Below are 22,619 nucleotides of genomic sequence, written 5' to 3'. Positions count from 1 at the left end.
TTCTGCAGCAAAATAAGTTCTGCAGGTGCTATTGTATTCTGTAGTCTCATTTGGTTACTTGTTTGTTTGTAGATAAAATTATTGTAGGCAGTTATATGGGGTATCTCCGAATCTTTAATCCACATCCTGTGAAACCTGGAGATGGAGGACAACCTGAAGACTTGCTCTTGGAAGTACAGTTACGAGAACCAATATTGCAGGTGGAAGTGGGAAAATTTGTTTCGTAAGTCAACAACAGGCTTTGTTGCTGTTTGTTTAAGGCTTAGCTGTGATTTTCTTTGTTTGTTTTGGGGATGAGTTTTCAGTTTCCAGAGGGACAACTATTAAGCACATCTGAGAATACTGTACTATGCATTTGATCTGCTTCTCAAATCGTTTTGATATGAGAGGATTTTTACTTAATGTATACGTGGAGGATAATCTTCCAGATCCTTTTAAGAATTAATTTCTAAAATAAAGTTCTCCTAAGCAGATTCTCTTATAGCCAATTAAATACATGTTCTTAAGGGATTAATTTTAATTTTGAGATAAACTTATAGTACTGCAGCATGAATTTTATTTTAAAAACGAGGAAAAACCTGTACTAAGCAAGAGAAAAACTTGTACTCCGAGACCCAAGGCCACAGGCTAAAAGGCCTGCATTGGTTGGAAACTGTCACTCAAGTACTCATGGAGTGACCCTGTGCTGGGAATTCTAATGCCTTACCCTGTGACATGATCTAATCCATTTTCTATAGTTACAGCACAAGAGCTTTCTCTGCAGGAAAAGGTTTTAGGGAAGAAGAATGTGAATATAGGATTTGACTGTAGGAATATGCAAATATATAGGATTTGACTTCTGCCGTATACTTTAATTAACTTAGGTTCCATGCAGGTAGTACAAATGCGAGTTTTAAAAAAGTAATATATGTGGTTATTGAGTAATACATATTTGGAGGTATGATCCTTATACTCATTTGGCTTTTGGAAGAATTAACAGCACCTTGTTTGAAATTAATTTCAAGCTAAAGCGGGAAAGCAGTTGACTTGCTCTTCATATGTAAATGTGAAAATATGTTCTTAAAGGATTCATTTTAATTTTGAAATTGGTTTCAAATACTTCAGTGTGCATTTAGGAAATTAGTACTTCTGAGATTTCATGCTAGCATTAAACAGCCAAGCCTTTGGATTTGGCCCATACCTAAAAATAATTTCAACAAGGTTATTTGAATTTTAGCCTGTATGCATTTTACTTGTAATTTATCTGTAAACAGTGCTTTTTTTTTTTTCCTTACAGTGGTACTGAAGGACTTCATCTGGCTGTGTTGCATTGTCGAAAACTCTGTGTGTATGCTGTTTCAGGTTAGTTACACACACAAGCTTTCATGTGATTTTAATTGTATTCTAAAGTCTGGATTAGGTTAATACTGAATTTAGTATATACAGCGTTTGCTCATTTTCTCTGAAGAGCTGCAGTCATGTTCTCTCACTCAAACTTGTGTCTGAAGAGGGAATCATTAGTGATGAGTTCTAGGTATTTCCCAGTGACTAACAGGTTTGCTGATCTGCTGAGTGCTTGAGATGCTCCGATGTGTGTGCTGGTCTGTGGTTGGTAGTGCTTGTGAATGACTAGTTCTTATTACAGTTTTGAAGTGGGTGTTACTGTTCAGAGTGCTAATGAAATAAAAGGTTGTTTAATGACAAAGTATCTCTTTAAAAATGAAACAGTTATAATTACTTCTGAATTCAAATCCAGATAATTCTTAGAAAGCCAGAACACTCATCACATTGCACAAGGAGGTTAAGAGGAGGTTAATACTGGTAAGAAGGTGAAACTACTGTGTTTTTTCTTAAGTCCTCTTTCTTCTACTGCCTTTGGAAATTCTAAATGCTGTGTTCTCTCTGTATGTAAAGAGGCAAATCACAAAATACCTATTCTGTGTACTGAATTCTTTCTAATACATGCTTAAAGCAAAGCACAGATTTAAGACATTGTACCCCCATCTTCAAAATTCGATAGATAACTCTACATTGTGCATTTTCTGTGTACAGGGACAGCTGTGGCATGTAAGAGCATGGTTTTCTTGCAGGTATTGGAATAATCTTCGTATACTTAAAGCTATGGTAGGGTTTAGCTTAGATATCATTCACTCAAAACACCTTTTCCCCTACTGATGTGACTGTTCTCAAAGGGTTTTGCAAATATTAGTTCTTATTCTATAAGGTGAAGAACTTTGTTTACTTCATGGGGTGCAGGTAGGACTTACTCAGAAGGGGAGCTTTAACTTCAGTTTCTTCAGGAAGCTTTTTGAATTTCTCCTAGTTTCCTAAAAGAGTCAGGAAATTAAAGTTAATTTTTAGAGAAAGTGATATGTATCATAAAATAATTCTTGTTGCCGTATGTTTGTGTCTTGTCTTTGCACTGTTGATTGCTGCATTTAATTTCAGACAAAGGCAAGTCACAAATGTGCCCTAAGCGCAGCTTTGTTCAATTATAGCAAGTGACTAGCTATATCTTAATTTGAGACAAAGACTGTAACAGCTGAGGGTGGCTGTTGGATATAGTATATTCACTGAGTAAGTAGAGAATTGTATGAATTCCCCTTTGAGCAGGCTTTTTCCTGATATTAGAGATGTGCCTATTGTGGAGAAAAATGTATTTAAGTAATAATCTTGGCCTCTTACTAAATATTTATACCATGTTTTCTGTAAGAAGACCTTATTTCTGGTTCTGGCCTTTAGGAATTTTGTGGCTTGGTGATTTTTCTAAATGAAAGCAGTGGTGTGAGCCTTCATATCTCAAAGCCACTAGGACTAAGTTACAGGTTTTTTCAGGTTGTTTAAGCTGGTACTTCTTTACTTCTTCCACATTGTGTGGATCAAAGGTGTAAATATATAACTTTTGTTTTTTGTAGAAACTCTGGGAAATGTGGAACATGGAAACCAGTATCAGATTAAACTGATGTATGAGCACAATCTTCAGAGAACGGCTTGTAATATGACTTATGGTCCATTTGGTGGTGTAAAAGGTAAGCTCCTTGTTGCGTATTCTTTATTATTAGTTGTTTAACTGTGAACGCTTGATGATTAACTTAAATTTGGAAAGGCAACATGATGCTGCTGTTTAGAGGAAACTGTCTTTGTGTGAATGATGGTACCTTTGCATCTAGAAAATAAATGAGGCAAAGCAGAGTAGTTCTTTCATCACATTTTGAACTGGATATGAGTTTACAAGGATAATACTGATCTAAAAAAATAAAACCAGCAAGCCAACATTACAAAACCCCTGGTTTCTCCCTTGTAAAATACTTTTAACATCTAAACTAGTTGTCATCATTTATGCTTTAATTGTTTTGCTTTTCTATAATTTGCTTATCCCAGGCAAAGAAAAAGTTAACATCTTCACTCTCTGATCCTAAAATATCAAATGTCTTTTAAAGATACATAGATTTAAAAAAAAAAGTAAAATATAAGCTTTGATTGGAAAAACGTAACAGTGGAAAATAGTACTTATGGTGCGTCTGTAGTTTTGAATGAGTTTAATAGATACTGGTCTTTCTGAACTTCTGAATGGTGAATGTGTTCCAATCTGGAAGCATTTAGGTTTTCTCTACATGACAGTTCTTTCTCTTCAGAAGTAAAGTTTGCCCAACAGTATTGAGGGGTGGTTGTCATCTACACAAGTAGTGTTCATAAACTGTCGGCAGCATGATAACACTTTACCAAGGTAGAAAATCATCTGAATCTTCTGTGTCTGTGAGAATCTTCTGGTAGTAATTCTACAATGCCTTATCCTAAACTCAAGCTTGTCCCTGGGCTTAAATTCAGTTGGCCAAAATTCGTATCATTCATAATGATTGGAGAGATTTTAACATACTAATTTTGTGCAACCACTGTGGGGAAAAATGGTCACCTCTTGTGGATGAGAAGATATCTATGCTGTGAGTATCTTGAGGAGTGAGCGTACAGGGTATAGTGCGCTTCCAGACATACATGTATTCAGGGGATTGTAAGCTAAAAGTTGTGAGTGTCAGGAATGGTTCAAGAAGAATATGAAGCAAATACCCAGGTACCACAATGTAGTTCTGCAGAATAAACTCTAGGGTTTTGACATGGTGTTTGTTTACCATGGAGGTACAAGTGGAATTCTGACCACCAGCCCAATCTTGATGCCAGGCCTGTCTCTTATAAACCTTATCATAAGCTGTGGCAAATGCAAGTGACGTAATGAAGATGTCTTTGCAAGCTAGGGAGAGACAAGGTAATGGTTACCCCAGAAACTGCTCAGCCAGCCAAATACTTTTCAACACCTAGGGTGGTCAAAATGAGGGCCAGTTCTGCAATAGCAGCAAGAATAGCAGGGGGAACTCTGGTAAGTTCTGCAGACTCTGTTTTCTAGTAGCACTTCTGCCCCAGCATGTCAAGCTGTATTCTTTTTCCTTTTTTCTTCCCCATGTTCCAGTTTGTGTTAATGTGTTTATTGCTGTGAAAAAAGAATGACCTCAAGTCTTGTTTTGAGGTGGCAAAATAATAAACAAGGAAGGCACAAATTTGTGTTTTGTAATAAATAGTACATGCTCATATGGTAAGAAGCTTTCTGTTTAAGACCTAAATCCAGGAACGTTATAGTGGATGTACCTAATAGCAGGCATTGAAGCATCAGAGGAGTAGGCGAAGTGAACACTGAAGAAAGTTCTTTTGGGGAAATACAAGAAATAATTCTATTTGTTAGAATTCCTGGACTGAATGTCCTTTTTTTATGTGGCTTTCCTGGACTGTCCAGTTAGATCTCTTGTCAAAGATGTGTTTTTAATCTTGCCCATAGCCTTTTGCAGTGAATTGATTTCAGTTTTTTTTAACTATCATCTTTTATACCCTGTTCTCTGCTTGAGGCTTATGAATGACAGTATTGGGGGTTTATTTCTATCTTGAAGACCAAACAGAATGAACCAGAAAGGAGCTTTGTCAAGTGCTGTCAATTTCAGTAAACTGCTGTGTGTCCTGGTCTGGCCTGCCGTACTATCTGTGTGTATCTCTGGCAGATGTTCTGGGATGTAATTGAGAACCATTCTGTAAATAAATAAATACACTTTTTTACTGTCTGTCTTTCACAGGCTTCTCTGTAATTTTGGCCAGGCATCTGCTAACAGTCTTGCTTGCCTTCAGCAGAGGCTAATTCATGATGGTGGCAGCGCTGTAAGCATGCAGCAGTGAGCTGGCTTTGCTTATGGTGTGACTTCTACTTCCACACTGTGCAAGTAGACTAACAAAACATAGGATAGTTTTTGTATTTATTGCCTTCTGTTACTTCTGTGACTAATATGTGCCTTATTGTTATGCTCAGGCATCCTTGAAACAATGTGAAGGTGAAAGAGGCACTTCAGAGGTCATGTTTACGGAGCTACTGAAACAGACAAAGGAGAATGGCAGTTGAACAGAAGGAGGAAAGCATCTGTACAGGGAAAACATGTTGTGGGAGTGTCGGGGAGGAGGGTGAATGTCAGTCCCCCAGGAACATGATCTTTCATTTGAGGAAGTAAAGAATGCTGTAGGAGTTGACACAGAGCACTTGATCTGTGCAGTTCCTCAGTCTTGCTCATGTTTCTCTTGCTGAAAATTATGCTTTTTACTCTAAATGGAGGTTTTAATCCTGTACCTTCAGCGTTAAGAAACTTAGTCTACCCAGCTAGAACAGTTAACTCTGGCAAAAAAAAAACAAAAAACCCCCAGGATTGACTTTGTGTATGCTAATATGTGCTGGTGTCCTCAAACATATTCTTGAGGGTTTTCTGTCCTTTCTTTGGACCAGCAGTTATTTGGTTCTAGCTAAAGCTCTATTTCTTTTTTGTTGGACTGCTTCCAAACTGTTGCCTGTCAATTTAATGGATACTGCTGAAAATGATCAGTTTGTTAATGTTTGTCCCTAGCAAAGATGAAATACTTGCCTCTTGACATTGAGGTATCTCTGTTATCATTCCTGTTATCAATAAATGTTATTTCCGCCCATGTGCAAATGCAGTCTTAGGCTGTACCGTGGGCTGCTACAGCTGTAGATTCATCTCTAGATACATCTGGGATGCCAAATGCTATATTGGTCTCTTGATGCTGTAAGATTGCATAGTCAATTTTGAAAATTGGGCTGTGAAGCCAGCACATGGTTTGCATTTCTCATCTTGCATCTCCTTTGGCCTCTGGTGGCTTCTGCTCATTCCGTCTGAAAGAGTTTCAGTTTCCTTTGAAAAAGGAAGTTTGAACAGCAAAGAAAGGCGTCTGAGGCTTACTGCTGTCCCTTGCTTCATGGAGAGCCCTGCGGGAAAAGAGATGAAGCCCTCTCTTGTCAAGAACCTTTCACAATGTGGGATGGGGTACGTAGGGTTGAAAGAGATGCGTAAACCAGGCTGGGACAGAGGTCTGAGGCTGGGTGACTGCTACTGAAATTGGGAGGCAGTTCCATAAGTAGGCAGCAAACTGTGCATAATGGTACGGAAAGGAACTCTCTTTCAGTCCTGCAGTTCTTGAACTTGAAGAGCTTCTGAAGATCCTCCAGTTCCCTTTACATTCTTAAAGGGGCTGAAGAGGCTTGTTCAGACCAAGCTTTCAGTTTTCATAGTGTTTAAGTTCAGTTTAGATTGTATTGGAGCCGAATGTAGTTCTTCAACTTACAAAGCATCTTACTGTCTTTAGGATGACTGTTTTTATGCAGAAACTGCCTGAAATTTTTCTCTTGACTGTTGGTTCACCTAACATTCAATCAGAGCTTTTTAGCAATGAAGGACAATAGCTGCTAGAAGGAGATGCTCTACTACCATTTTATGTTTCGGTTTGGTTATGAAGCTCCACTAAGCATTCTTTAGCTGTTTGTAGTTAGATGTGTACTTACATAAATCTCTCCCTGTGTGCGCTTTCTGCAGCTTCGTTAGGGGGGAGTATCTCACAGGTTCTATTACTGTGGTAGCTGGGGAAGAATGTCTTTGCAGATGTTTGACATGTTCAGAATGTAGAAACAAACAGCACTAGGTCTGTATCTCATTCTCAGTCAGTTTCCTCCAGTGTTTTTGCTTTCCTGTCCCTGCTAGTTTGTGGGAATCTTAGACCATTGTTATGTGATAATTTGGTTTGTTAAACTGCACATCTTTTTAGCTGAAATGTGATGGAGATGTAGAATGTACAAAGTGCAACTGTCATTTCTCAACTGGTGGTTTTATTTGGCTTTTGCATTAAGAAAAAAGATACTGCCGATTTCTCTAAGGAGAGAATTGGGGTAATCTCCCCTATTTTGTAGCCTAGTTGCTAGCAGCTTCGTTCCTGCTAGTGTCTTCAGATTAATGATTTGATGCTATGAGCAGCTTTCACACATGGAAGGATGTTCTTATAAGAGGAGCAAATGAAGAAAATCAACAAACCCGTTTATTTCGTCTCATCATGGAAGGTTGAAACCTAAATTATATAAGCGATTAAAGCAATGATATAAAAAAGCCAAAGAGTGAGAAGCTGTTCAGTGACTGGCGCAGGTTAACAGCACGCGTTTGTCTTTGAAGTAGCAGAGTGTGAATTGCGTTTGTCGCCACTAGATGGTCCTCTGACTACAGGTATTGGTCAGTGGGCTGCGTCTGTAAAAACTGCGTTTATACTAGAACATACCCTACAAGTACTTTTACTGTAAGACTTAGTATAGAAAACACAAAAGTGTTTTCTGAAAACCTGCATAGCAAAAAGTTTCACTGATTGGAGCAGAATGTGTTTTGTTGGTTTAGAAGTTTAGCAAAAAGGCAAAATGAACTTGACTCTTGCTTTCACCAAAATTAAGGGGCCAGGGATGTGGGAAATAACTAGGAAATCCCTTATGTTTAGCTAGAATCCTAAACAAAGCTGATGAAAACATAAAGAAGTGGAGAAAACGTACAAAGATGAAAATATAAACCAAGTATAGGCAGAGTTAATTGTAACTTAAAAATCTGTGGCAAATGGAAAGACAAAAATACAGAACTTTTATTTCTTTGCTGCTTTAACTTTACTTTTGTTCCTTGCTATTTCTGAACAGTGGTGTTAAAATGAAAACATTAAACTATCAAGAAGTGACACAGGAAGATCAACTAATAAGATCTTGTATTGTTAGTTCAGACATTAAAGAACTGAAATTAAGTTATTTCCTTTGTTCTATCTGCTTTTCAAATTTTGAACTCTTCCTCGTGATCTTAGAGCTGTATGTTGAATTTGTCCTGCAGTGCTCTGGTTCTAGCATATGGGTCCTTTTAGAAAGGGTGATTCATGATAAAAGCATGAGTCAGGAGTGCTGAACACTGGTTTTCATCCACGTGAACTCTTAACCTAGCCACAAAGTATCACAGCCCTTACTTAAGTAATGATCAGATTGCACAGTCTTCATGTTTTACTTCAGATGTAAAATTTAAGGAACTCGAAGTGACTGCTGTAAGCAGAGTAAAGGAAAGGAAGGTGGATAAGTGTGCAATTTAATGATTTATACTGCAACCTTGCTTATTGTCAGGTTTCAATTCTACAAAAGTACACTTTGTATAAACCAAGGTAATTCTTCACCCTGGTGAGACCCCACCTGGATTACCATGTTCAGCTCTGGGGCCTCCAATGCAGGTAGGATGTGGACCTGCTTGAGTGAGTCTGGAGAAGGCCACAAAGAAGATCCAAGACAGGCTGAGAGCAACCTGCGCTAGTGAAAGGTGTCTCTGCCCATGGCAGGGAATTGGAACTGAATGAGCTCTAAGGTCCATTCCAACCCAAGCCAGTCTGTGATTCTATAATTGGACCACCAGAGACTGCTGTGTTAACAATGTAACTCTCATTATATGAAGTTGTGTTTGCTGTTAGTTTACAGTATCTTGGAAAGCATAGTGTATTGTATTTGTAAGATACTTGACTCAAATACCAAGTTACTGGCTAAGATTATGTTAAAGAACCTAGTCAGCTTGTAATACCAAGAGTAGAGTTTGCATAACTCTGGCTTATAATTTTATTTGGGAGGGAAGTGAGAAAGTTGTTGAGCATTTTAGGCTTGTTTTAGAGTTTTTGATCATCCAAATGCAAAGCTTTTTCCTTATTACTATGTTTATGAACGATCTGACTTGTTTTTCTAATGTAGTGAGGATGTACTTATGCTTTTGTGTTTGTAGCTGTGTGATGCAGAGGCAGCTATGCTAGATTTAGAACAGTGCGTGTACTGGACAAAGCATGAGATGTACTATTTTAGAACTGTAGTTAGTATTCTGGATAGCATCTCTAAGATAGATTCTGTGAGATATCAAGATATTTGAGGACAAGTAAGTAAACTAGTTTCAAATGTTGTACAGGGCTGGTAAACCCTAAGTGATGGGACTTCATTTGGCTTATTAAAAGTCCCTGCTGATTGAAAGCTTCCGATAAATGAGTTATGTGTTTTGATGCTGTTAAAAGAATGGAGTGAAGCAAATGAATTGGATATAGTGTTTTAGTTAAGAATTCCTTTTTTTTCATGTAGCAGTGTGCCTCCAGTGCAGTTCTTAAAGCATAAATCTGATATTAATCTACAAATAGTCAAGTCTTATTAAGCAATATTCTACATATTATTTAATCTTTAAGTTAAAACAACATTTATAAAAAGAGTGAGAAGATTTTTTTGTAATTTAAGCAGTGATTAGATTTTGAGGCAGGATTGCTCAGTTTTGTGATTGACATAATTTGATCACAGTTTTGTTCCCTTCTTAAGCTTCTTTGCAGGTTCACCAGAGTCATGTAGGTCTAGTTCTTTTAATTAAAATAATGCACAGCAAAAACAGATCCAACTCAGCAGATATTTTGGTTAATTAATTTAGCTCTGTTGACTTTAATTATATGAAACAGTAGCTGTGAATGATCTTCATATAATAATAATAAAACTTCTTATAGCTGGGTAATCACTTGGAGATAGTTGAGATAATTGTCAACTGTTTGCTTAAGGATCTCATGAATTTGCATATTGATACAGTAGAAGATTTGCAGGAAACTGGCATTAAGCAAAACATTTTTGTCTCTGCAAACAAATCCATATTACCTCATAATGAATTTTTATAGCCTTTTTCTAATGTGATATTTAGATAATTAGTGCTGAACATACCTTAATTTTGTCTCCACAACCTATAGAAATAAACTGTCCTGTGCTTTGACTTTGTCTTGTTCACACTGAAGGTTTCTGGAGATGGTGTGTTGTCCTGGCCTTAGTGAAATCTGAGGAAGGAACACTAACAGGGAAAACCGCTGGATCACAGTCTGGGTTGTGTTGGAAGGGACCTTAAAGCTCATCCAGTTCCAACCCCTGCCACGGGCAGGGACACCTTCCACTAGAGCAGGTTGCTCCAAGCCCCGTCCAACCTGGCCTTGAACACTGCCAGGGATGGGGCAGCCACAGCTTCTCTGGGCACCCTGTGCCAGTGCCTCACTGCCCTCACAGGGAAGAACTTCTGCCTAAGAGCTCATCTCAGTCTCCCCTATGTCAGTTTAAAGCCATTCCCCCTTGTCCTGTCCCTACAGGCTCTTGTCCAAAGCCCCTCTCCAGGTTTCTTGTACCCCCTTTAGGCACCAAAGCTGCTCTGAGGTCTCCCCTTAAGGAGCCTTCTCCAGGCTGAACCAGCCTAGTTCTCTCAGCCTGGCTCCAGAGCAGAGCTGCTCCAGCCCTTGCAGCGTCTCTGTGGTCTCGTCTGGGCTCGCTCCAGCAGCCCCATGTTGCTCTTGTGCTGCTGGACCAGGACTGCAGGGGGTTCTCCCCAGAGCACAATACAGGGGGAGAATCCCCTCCCTCGACCTGCTGCTCATGCAGGTGGTTTCTGGGCTGCAGGTGCACACTGCTGGGTCATACTGAGCTTTTTCACTCTTGTTACGTGACCTGCTTCTGTTGAAGCTTATAGCTATTAGCCTAAGTCCTTCTACATCTTGAGAAGGAGTCAATATACTGCTTGTGCCTGACTGTTCCTAAAAAAGAGAGATTTACTGGTGTGGAGCCTGCTTATAAGAAATGGTGGTATTGTGCTCTATGTAGTAAAAGAAAACAGCTCTTTGCTACTGCTTTGAAAAAGTGAGCAGATCAGGCCGCACTTTATTCTTTGCCTTGTTTGTCTTGAGTCAGGTGTGACTTATGCTTGAGGAAAGTATACACAATAAATTCCTGCTGAAATATTATAGCGGATGGAGAAGTGCTTAAAGTAAAAATAAATTCACTTAGTTGAAGCTTAGGTAGTTTTACAGATTACTGCGTATATTTCCTGTGGTCAGTTGTGCATTACACTGAGTGGTGGGCAGGATAGTAGGTCATATAGGAACAAACAACAGCATGTAAGGAGTGAATACTAAAACTCTATACTTGGAGGACTGGTGGATGAAGTACAGGTTTCCTGAGCTACCATCGGATGTGCTTAGGAGATGTTTGAATGATCACATCCTGTAATAGGAGGATGACCTTTCCCAGGTGAGGGCTGAGTTCTATGGTTGTTCTCTAGAGCATAAGTGATATGTTAAAGTGGGCATATGAACATTCTCAACACTTCTAGTTTCCTTCTTCAGTTTATGTCATTAAGATTTTGTCTCTTACGTAAGAGCTAAAGAATCAGCATATTGATGGTAGGGGTTGAAACTAGATGATCTTAAGGTCCTTTCCAACCTTAAACATTCTGTGATTCTATAATAGCTTACCAGTGGGACACACAAGCTATTGGGTTGCTCTTGAATAGAATGCTGATTTTATTTAGAGACAGAGAGAAAGCATAGTTTAATAACCTTGCTTTTGTAGTAACTGAGTTTTTAATGGTGTTCACTTGTAGGTAATGGTGTTTTGTTTTCACTGCAAAAGCAATATTAGTATTTTATGTGATTCTGTAGAATATACTTGCATTATCTAATAGTTCAATAATCAGTGTATTCTGTTTTTATAGAACTTGTTCAAAGGCATTGATAAATGATTTAGAATTGGATCCTCCTAATAATGCACATTTTTTGATCTGAAAAACTTAATGCCTTAAGTTGGCTTCCAGACTAGTTCAGGTATATTTGAAGTTGTTCAGTGGATACTGTACCAATAAAAAGAAATAATAAAACAACAGCAAAAGGAAGGAAAAAAGAAAATACAACTTTGACATGAAAAAGTTACGAGCAAAAAGAGGTGTGAAAATACCTTGAACCTGTCTTTTCCTCAGCAAATAGCCTTGAATTAATTTTACTTTATTATAGCACTGGCCTAGAGGCAAAGTATGCTTCAGAGTCCCAACAAAGAGGGTGCTATACGTAGGAATTCTCTTAATAATGAGATGCAACATATGTGTAAACCATGCGACCTTGTAACAGGAAACTTTGTAAGAGGGGTTAGACTGTGCTTAACTTTTCCACAATTCTGCAAGAATGAGTTTTATTAGGTGTTAGTCAGAAAAAAATTATCAGCTGAGTTTTATGCTCTAAGGTTAAATGATTCTTATGACTATGTTTAAATACAGCAGCAGTATAAATTTGGACTTGGATTTATTGGCTAGTTCTGTTAAGGAGAAGAATGTTTAACTGTTACCTTCCTGTTAAATTGCTTCTGGGTAAGGACAGATGATTTGAAAGGCTTGGGCATCAGGAGTTGTTTCATGGAATAGATCTGTTGCTGACCATTTCTAAATGGTTTCTCATGTAACTTTGGAAACCTGTGTTTTTCTTTTTTAAATAATGGATTTAGAACCTCTTTTAAATTGATGATGTGAATGGAAAAACAATCAAGGAAAGTGTTCTGTGAATCTCTCGCCACCCGTTTCCTTTCACCTTTCTCAACTTCTCCTAACAGTAATGACTCAGATCGGAGCCTAAGTGAAGTGAAAATTCCCATCACCTTCAGTATGTGAGAACTTCAATTAAAAATTGTGAGATACATTATTTAATCTGCATTTCATTTAAACAAAGCACTATCATTAAAATGAAGTAAAACCGATTGTAGAAATAGAGAACTGTGGGAGCTCTTGTATATGTAAGTGAAAGACTTGCTTTTCCAAACGTTGGTAGATTTTATGTGATACTCTTTTTGAATTTCTTTTGTTGAAGTACAGTATGCAAACGTGTGCAGTCATTGTGCACTGGTAGTATAAAATGGTTTGTATCTCTCATGTAGGGTTACGGCTTTAGCAGTACTCCTGCCAAGAATCGGCGAGTGCCAAGCAGAACAATAATTACCTCATATGTTTTTAATAGTGCATGTATATTAATAATGACCCAATCTTGCATTTCTCCTTTTGGTGACATATTGTTGACTCATATTTAATTCATCATCCTCCTCTAATCCCCAGATTCTTCTTCTTGGTGCTGTTGCCTGCCGTTCTCTGGTTTCCTGTGAGACAGTTGTCTGAGATCATATCAGATATTTCACTGAAGTTTAGAGATGCTGTCTCTAAAGTTTTTTGATGCAGTATGTTATTATTAGTCTGTCTAATAAATAGTTTGGCATGATGAATTTTCTGTTACTTCAAACCTATGTACAGCTTTATTATTCACATATGTACTTTCTTATTAAACCTTCCTGCATTTCATGTGGATGCATTTGTCTATCAGATTTGCTTTTTTTTTTCTTTATCCAAAAGAATGCAGTTTTCTGTTTAGTCTCTTTTGTCTCCTCGAAGGGTCTTTCAGAAATGTGTGCATGCACCGTTTGCTTGTTTTTCTAGTATTCATCCATGACTATTCCATGACAAAGTCTCCAACTTGTAGGAATTTATTTGGAAGGTGACTAAAACCTTGTCAGTTGCTTTTCCTAGAGGGGTGAAGTGTATCTCGTAGAGGCTGTCATGCTTTCTACTAATTCTAATTTGGGTTATTAGGTTTGGTGTGAATAATTTCTGTTAGAAATCACTCTGTCATTAAAGGCAGATTTTTTTTTTCCTTGGAGTGTCAAAAGCGTGAGGGAACAAACTGACAAGAGGAGATGAAAATCAATACAACTGTGACAAGGTAATCTTACTTTCAGATTAATGAGCAGAATTCTATTTTTGTGGTATCCAGTTGGTTCTGATCACGGTCACAGCTTGTTCTAAACTTTGTTGAAAGGTTTATTGTTGGCAGAATTGGGCAGCTGGGCATATACAGTTGAATAAGGTTTAGAAAAGTGTCACCAAGTACCTAGAAATTCAAGAAGCTGGTAGAAATTGAAGTTAGATTTAATTTTATATACTTGCTTTGTGTAGGACTGCTATGTTTTCCCCTGGGTGGCAATCCAAGCTTTGCTAAATGAGACTTGAGCTTACCTTAACCATAGTTCTTGCTTTAGTAGCAGAGTCTCTGCCTACTGGAGGATTAAGGGCTGTGCAGTGCTGTCACTTCAGAGGGCAAAGTTTTAAAGTTTTAGGGGAATCTGGAGAATTTGGAAGGATTTAAAAAAAATTTAGCAGATGAAAAAGTGTTCATAACTTAAAGAAATAATGTGCAACCTTGCTGAATGTTTCCATTTCTCTAACGACTGATTATGACCACGGTTTATTAAAGATAAATATGCAACCACTCCAGAGAAAAATGTATTTGGTGACTATAATGAAAAGGACGAGGAAGGATTACAGCAGAAATGAAGTGTTTGCAACTGCTCCATCATAGACTTCTCTAAAGATTGCTGTTTGATTGGGAGCAAAGTGTCCCATCCTGCTTAGCTGCAAAGGTATGAAAAGAATACATTGCAAGGCTAGTGGCAAAGGAATAAGATAATCTCAGCATTTGCAGTGTGCTTCTAACAGTCTTAAAATACAAGATAACAAATTGTTCCTGCTTTGCTAAATCCATGATATTTTCTGAGATTGCCAGAAAGGAAGTCTGTGGGGATGGTGATTTTTTTTTTTTTTTTAATTGATGGAGACAAAATTTATGGACTCATTTGACTACAAAGTAAGAGTTAGTCCTTTCTGTGTGTTGGTTACTAGCTGAGGATAAATAGACAAATGATCTGAGCATGAAAAGTGGCTGTATTTTATTGGTGGTTTTGTGAATCGTTAGTCAAGCTGTGTATTTCTGATTTTAATGGGGTATATGAAACTTCTTGAAGAGGTATAGGTGTTCCACCTAATAGTCCAAACTCACACGTTTGCACTGTAAGCTTCAGACTGTTAGCTTTGGTCTGGACTATTTTTAATGAGTTCTTTGGGTGTGACTTCAGTTATTCTGGAGAGTGTTCTTCAGCAAATATTTTCAACAATACTGTAGCTCAGAATTAGTAAAGAATCCATGTACTTTGGGAAGTGCTTAGGAATCATGAAGCTTCTTACTCTAAGGAGATTAGAAATGGAGAAGTAGGAGTAAAGATGGAGAATTTAACTGGTTTTAGCAGTGGGATTTTGTATTGTGTTTGGTTATAAGTCTGCAGGTATGTCTTAAATGGGAATTTAAGCATGGTGTATTTATTGTCTGATGGTGACTTAAGATCCTACAGGTAACTTTTGAAAGTACCTAAAATATTGCAGAATGGGGCCTATATTCAACTTCAGCTGAGCTCAATACAAGGACTAATATTGGTTTGTGAATCATTAAAAACATCCCTGTGCCTTAACTATAAAGTCAGAGGCTGTTGATTTGGAAGGGCAGATGCTGACAGTACTTGTCTTTACTTCATTGTTATTTGTGGGAGATTTGCTGGTTCAGTAAGATGTTCTTTAATAGTTATATAATATGGGATAGGTGTATAAATGCAGATGAGGGCATCTTGCCATTGCACAGGTTCCCAGACTAGATTTTCTTCTGTCCTCTTTAGGAAACGCGTATGTCGGTGCTCTTTTTAAAGACCCACTCTATTTGTTCTGTCTGTAATTAATGTGCTATATTGAAAACAAAATTTTAGTATGATAATCTGTTTAGGGCAGGAGATTTTACCTTTTATGTCTACACAGTGTCAAATACTGTATTTTTTTCAGTAGCAACTGAAAAAGTGTGCTGGATGTTGCAGCTCTGATACTGTAGTGCATTTAAGTCTTCTGTACTTCTTTGAATCATACTAGTGTTGTTTCTAAGGTTCCTTCTACCATCTCAGGTCAGTATCATAAATGGATCATTCCCAAGTTGTCGTCTTCTGTAAGAGTCAGATCAAGAGTAAAGGAGTGTATCACAGGTCTCTACAGGATTGATTATGTAAGTGAGGGCTGATTGGCCTTTGGAGATATTTTCAATAGTTCAAGATCTCCTTTTCATCTACACCTCCCTTATGCTATATGGCAAGCTGAAATCTGCAAGATGTTATGTAGGGAGGATACAGGATGATGACTGAAAAAAACAAGAAGGTGCTTTTTCTCATGGCAGCTCTGACTACATGCTTTACTGTGTCTTGACCAGGGAGGCTTCTTACAGAGTGGGCTGTTGCAGAGAGAACATCTCTTGTGTTGGGACTTGTGAATGTGTTTTGCTGCAGTGATTTAATTTTGGGAAGGGCTCACAAAATAGTTAAAGCTAACATCAGTGGTATAAGCATTGGGTGTTTTCCGTAAACACTTTTGTTATTTTCTCTTAAACTGCTATCCGCTTCTCTTGTTTTCTTTCATTCCAGCAGAAAAGCACTGAAGCAGTCCCAGCTGAAATGTAGTAGGCTTCGTGCATTGTTTGGGATGGGGACATGCATTAACATTGTATGATGCAGGGCATTCTTCCCTTTTCTCTTTACATGTGTGCAGGGAATTGTACCTCCTTGGCAGTGCCATCAGATCCACTGGCCTAGAATGAATGGCTGCAGCTGAAGTCCTGAATTCTGATCCCTTCTGTACTAATGCAATGAGCAGGCACCAGACCACCATGCTAGTCGATTCAGAGGTCTTTAAGAATGCATATGGACATGTGCTTCCTCCTTTGGGTTAGGGAAGTAACCTAAGACTTACCTTTTTCTAGGCATACATTGTTTTAAGAACTGCCTGTCATATTTTCAAATGGTTTTTCCATTAGGCAGAAGTGATTCCTGAAGTGCTTTTCTCACAGTTGACCCAGGTCTGTTTTGTTTCAGGAGCTGTACTCAGCAGCAAGTTGAATTCTTCAGAATGGCTTTGAACTGGAGGAGGCTGTTTTCTGTGCTGGGAGAAATTTTTTTGGGGTGAATTTCAATGATGAAGGAAAAAGAAAACGTTTTTGCTTGTTTCATGTCGGGACACTAATTTCTTTTCCAGTGTGTGGGAATATAGTTTGTGTGATGAATTTAACTTCTTTTAGGAAAACATTTCCCATGTATCATTAAAGGGCTCTTAGGTTCCTGTGCATCTTATAAATGGCAACTGATCTTTTAATTGACGCTTCCTTCCACACAAGACTTCTGACTGAAGCTTTTGATTACCATTGGGGGCAATAAAGTTACCCCTGCTGACTTCTCCCAGAAAGCTGTAACTTTATGAAGCTTTTTCTGATCTCTAAGTCATCCTGCTTGATAGTGTAGTTTTCATTGCATGAGTTCACGTGGTGCTCAGGCCTTGTGCTTGCATAATGTACTTTTAATGAAAATGATTTGGTGCCAGAGGGGAGGCTCAAAGTAGAGGAAATCATTAACATGCAAAAAACCTTGAGCTCCAAAATAACTTTAATTAGAAGATTATTTCAAAGAGCTACCACCTGCCTGTCATTTTGGCTTTGCGTTAGCTCTAAAAATATGTTGTAGTTTAAAAGTGTGATGTAAATATATTCATATCATGCTAGAATAACAAAAATGCAAAACAACAGTAGCCAGACTTGTGCTTAAAAGTAACACTTTCTGGCTGCAGAACATTCCTCTTGAGACGCGAGCTGCTGCAACTATGTAGAGTATACTAAGTGATTCCATCTGATCTGCAGAAAACACTATGGTTTATATTTTCACTTTATAAATATGTCACTGGTAAAGCCAACTGGCTGCAATAAGCTGTTTTGAAATGGACATTTCTGGCCCAGTTTTTGGACGACTGCATTTCTTAAAGTGAAACATAAAAACTCCATTCACTAGCTACACATTAAAAACAAATGGCCAAAGGAAATAAGTTGACCTATAAAATGCTGGGAAATAAAAAGAGTTCATACACAATTTAGTTTTCTTTAATTATGCTTTACATGTAATAGTTTGGATAATTGGAGTTTGAACCACTAGTAAAAGCTGGTTAAAATCCAGAGTTGAGAGTTAGTGAGTGGGATCAGCACAAATATGATGAACAAAGCGGTAGGTATATTAAGAAGTAATGCTGTAGACTTCAAGTCAGAAAGTGATTAGTGGTTCAGTCTTAGGTGCCTTATGTGTGTGTCTTCAGACAGTGCAGTTCAGTACTGCAGTGTTCTTGGAGATCATTGGAGTGCTGTAAAGAACTTGTCAGATCATATCAATCATATATTCCTATCAGTCATACCAATCATATATTCATATCAATCTTATTCAGTCATATCACTAATGTTAAAACAGGAGAGATTTTAACATTGATATTTGCATGTGATCAGGGATTATGAATGTTAAAGATGAATGCTTCCATGTCTAACATGGTAGCTCCATCTATTGCAGAAAGTGCTATAGTTCTAATAATTTTCATGATGTAATGCAATTGGTATGAATAAGATTGATACTTATAATGCACATGGAAGCAGAAGCTATTACTACTTGTTACTTAAGCAGTAACACCTCAACACTTCTACTGGCCTTTACTTTTTCCTGTTATTTGAGTTGTACTATGTCTACTAGATGACCCCTGCATATCCATTCTATCTGCTGTAGTATTTGTCTTTCAGTGTCATCAAAGAATAGAAACGTGTTTTGTTTTTTTTTTTTCCCTTCTGGTTTTGCCTGTATTTTTCTAAGGAAGAAAAGATGAAGAAGCCTTAACAAACAAAGAACAAATGTGTTCTACTACTGGGCCTTTAAAAAAAAAACCAACACATTTTGCAGGCTGATATCTGTAATCTTTGTCTTCAGGTACCAGGGAGTTCCACAGAAGCTAGACATTGAAATTTAAGGTTGGGAAATAGGACAGACAGCTGCAGGTTTCTTCTCTAGAACACAGCTGATGGTAGGAAAATCCATAGGAAACTGCAAGGAGAGTTGAAGATTCTCTACACCCAGACTTACAGCGTTGTGTTCTTGATGAAGGCGTAAAATCGCGTGGAACTGAATAGTTGGGTAGTATATAGTGTTGAGAGAGTTTTCAGTATGCCTTTGAATGTGAATGTATGTGGTTTTGCGGTTACAGATGTAGAGTAGCTGTGGTCACATGGACACCTGGATTATGAAGCACTGTTTTCTTGCAAGCCAAATGAAAATACCACTAGTTAATTCTAGTAGCCAATAACTATAAGATAACTAGCTAAAACTGTGCAGGCAACCAGTGGGCTAGCACCTTTTACTAGTTATCAGTGTTTGTATAAGTTTCTGAGAGTACTTTTACTGGTTACTCATAATTTTATACAGCTGGATACTTTTTCTAGACTGTGTCAGCAGTGTGATAATGCTGTCAGCAGCTGTTGGGAAGTGGAAGCTGGGTGTCATTAATATTGATAGCATAACAGTGCATACCTGCTCCCATTAATGGTTTCCATTGTTTGCCGATCAGGAGTATGTGATAGAACTAAATCCTGTGAAATTTCACAGCATTGAAGAACAGGTATTAACCATAGTGCCTTAGAGTGGGTCAGAGATGAAAGATAGAATGTTTTATTTGAGTTATTCTTCTCTTGATATCATCTAATTCAATACCAGTTTCCAAGCAGTTTCATCTAGAAGTTGCCCAGGATTGTGTTTAGTTGTGTTTTCAGTATGTCCATGGAGGGACATTCTGCAGCCTTTCTGGACAGTGCGTTCCACTGTTTGGTGTTCATGGTAAAAAACCCAACCAACCCACCAAGTCTCTTTTTTTCATGTTCTGATAGAATTTCATGTGATAGTTTGTTCCTTTTGACTTTTGTCCTGTAACTTCATGCCACAGAGAATAGTCTGTCTCTCTTATTCATCCTCTCGCATTAGGCATTAATGCACATTGGTGAGGTTCCCCTGCGCTCTCTGTTCTCTAGGCTGAGCACCCCCAGCTCTCTAGGTTCTCATCTGAAAGATGTACTAGTTCCTTAATAATGTTTGTGGCCTTCGGACATGCTGTGGTATGTCCCCAGATGTGTTTTTGCACTGGAAGCCCAGAACTGGACCCAGAACTACTCTGGATGTGGCCTCACTGATGCTGAGTGGAGGGGAAGGATTGCTTCTTTCAGCTTCCTGTTGATACTCTTCCTAATGTAGCCTGGGATACTGTTGGCTGCCATTGCTGCAGGGGCACATTGCTAGCTCATGGTACAGAGCCCACGTCTTTCTCTGCAGAACTTTTTTCCAGCTGTTTGTTCCCCACTGTGTACTGATGCCTGGGGGTATTCCTTCCTGGGGCAGGACTTTGCCTTTCTCTTTGAACTTATGACATTGCTGTCTGCCTACACATCCAGTCTGTTGAGGTCCCTCTGAATGGCATCACACCTCTGAGCCTGGTAGTTTAACCAGTCTTCAGTCTTCCTTGTTGTCCACTTACGTGTTAAGTTTTTCCTACTGAGTTGGCAAGCCTATTGGCAAAGATACTTCTGCTGGGTTTAGTCAGAGGATCCCATCTCTTTCAAACAGCTGTCAGTCCTCAAAGAGGTTTCTCAGCAGGCTGAAGGGAGGAAAACCATCTAGACCCATAAATCCTTAACCATCATGGCCAGAGCCATGTCACACTTTTAAGCTTGAATGGAGTTATTTATGTGGGGTGATGACTCACTTGTCTTAAACTTAAAAAAACTACAAATTCAGGATGAGTCCTGCTATCAGCTTAACAGCCATCAGATAAGTGCCAGATCTGGCTTGGGAATGGAGAGGAACTATGTGTCTTGGAGCTGGAGGCACAGGAAAGGAGGTGAGTGAGCAAGGATCACTTGCCTCCTTAGCATTAAATTGATTTCTCTCATTTATCTGCTCACAGCCTTAGTGTGCTTCAAGTGATAAAGTGAACTTAACTAGTGTAGTTACAATTCTTTTATGTATATATTTTTAATTTACACTAACATGTATTTTTAATTTACACTAATAGTAGTTGATAGTGTCAGCTGTTAGTAATGAAAAGGAGGACATTTGGAATTCTAACTTTAATAACTTCATATATGCATATATGGTATGCATATATCTTCACATGTATATTTTTTTAATTGAAACATAAAAGGTACTTGTAGATCACTATTATTTTTGAATCATCTGCTAGCAAAGTCATTGCAGTGCTCTTGGCTGGTACTTCAGAGACTCAGAATAAGCAGCAAACCAAATACGCTATGATCAGCAGTCACTGTAACCTCATGAATACTGCGTCTTTTAGGTGTAGAATTCATCTACAACGTATGAATAAATTGGAAAATTCTGGAAGCTGTTCTGTGAAGAATGTTTAAGAGGGTAAATGATTCTCAGAGACTTAAAGCTGCTTTATACAAATAATTTTAGAGGAAATGCGTGAGTTATGCACATTTAAGAGTTGTGTGTATATCTGCATGTCTGATGTGTTTGTGTACTGTGTGTTTCTAATTTTATAACCAATAAATTCTAAGATTGAACAGAAACCCTAGACGGTACTTTATAGTTTTAAAAGTCTGTGTAGAAAATCCTAGGGAAGTCCTAGTTCTAAACCAGTTTCTCTGTTCAGAAAATGATTTTGGGTATCCAAAAGCCCATATATATTCTCTCAAATCTAGCAATATATCTCTCAACCCATAATAATTCTCTCAAAAATGACTGCATTTAGTCAAAGGAAACATTTCGTCATTGACTTTTGCCATAAATAGACATAAAGAGTCTACATTTTCTAGGAGGAGGTATGACTTTAATCTGCACATAGAAGAGGAAACATTTAAAATGTTTCAGGTTTCCAGTGTAGTGGTACAAACTTTAGCATGTTATAGATCAAACTTCTGAGACTGAAATCATCAAATTGAAGCTGCTAGTGACAAGTGGTCACTGGTTTAATGAGCTGCTATAAACGTGATATATTTACATTTTCTCACTTCCAGTAGTAGAAAAAAACCAAAGGTATATTGGTTTGTCCTTAGGATCAGGCAAAATCTCAGTCTGATTACTTTTGAACAGTAATGATTTCCATACTGAAATGTTGCTGTATAGCATGTTCCTATATTAATACAGATTCTGACATTTTTTTCAGCTTAGGAAGATGAGTTTTCATTGTCCTCCATATAGAATAACTCCTTGGTTTTGTTGATGATACAGACTGCGTCGGTTTGGTTTGGTTTTGGTTTTTTCTTTCTCAAAAGACAAATGTGAATGCAAAGTGTGGAAAACATTACCATTGTATTATTTTCACAACAGTATATATTTGTAGGACTTTGTATTGTATTTGCTTAAGTAGACTTGGAAGAGTAGACTAGGGTATTTTTAAACCATGGTTGTTATGACTGCTTGTAAGGTATGGAGGCATTTAAAAACCCAAGTAATTTGGGGTTTTGGCAGTATTAAACATTTCTTTAAACTGAGATTGTAAAAGTAATAGCTTTAGGAATTTTTGTTTTAAATAAAATATTTGACTCTCCTTTTTGTTCTTAATATGTTCTGAATGTTATTCCCCCCCCAGTCTAGTTTATTTTAGTAAGCAAGCCTTTATTGAGGTTGGCATATTTAGCATTTTTTTCCTCATAATAAATACGTAAATTACAATTAATCTTATTTT

The 22,619-nt window shown here is 37.9% G+C and overlaps 1 protein-coding gene across 7 annotated transcripts in view; it reads left to right on the top strand.

The window, feature by feature from the left end:
• The window catches only part of BBS9 (Bardet-Biedl syndrome 9), a 261,788-nt gene that overhangs the window by 3,226 nt on the left and 235,943 nt on the right, over window positions 1–22,619 (top strand). For all 7 annotated transcript variants that reach the window (XM_061464765.1, XM_061464763.1, XM_061464761.1 and 4 more), the window contains exons 3-5: window positions 73–223; window positions 1,277–1,341; window positions 2,895–3,008. In XM_061464765.1, coding sequence (XP_061320749.1) covers window positions 73–223; window positions 1,277–1,341; window positions 2,895–3,008 — 330 coding nt within the window. The remainder of the gene's footprint in view (window positions 1–72; window positions 224–1,276; window positions 1,342–2,894; window positions 3,009–22,619) is intronic.

This window comes from Pezoporus flaviventris, unplaced genomic scaffold (assembly GCF_033815535.1).
Source record: "Pezoporus flaviventris isolate CSIRO_AGI_PZ_B2104156 unplaced genomic scaffold, CSIRO_AGI_Pfla_v1 ptg000037l, whole genome shotgun sequence".
NCBI classification, from domain to species: domain Eukaryota; kingdom Metazoa; phylum Chordata; class Aves; order Psittaciformes; family Psittacidae; genus Pezoporus; species Pezoporus flaviventris.
The sequence above is the reverse complement of the archived record's forward strand: the minus strand, read 5'-3'. Positions and strand labels throughout refer to the sequence as shown.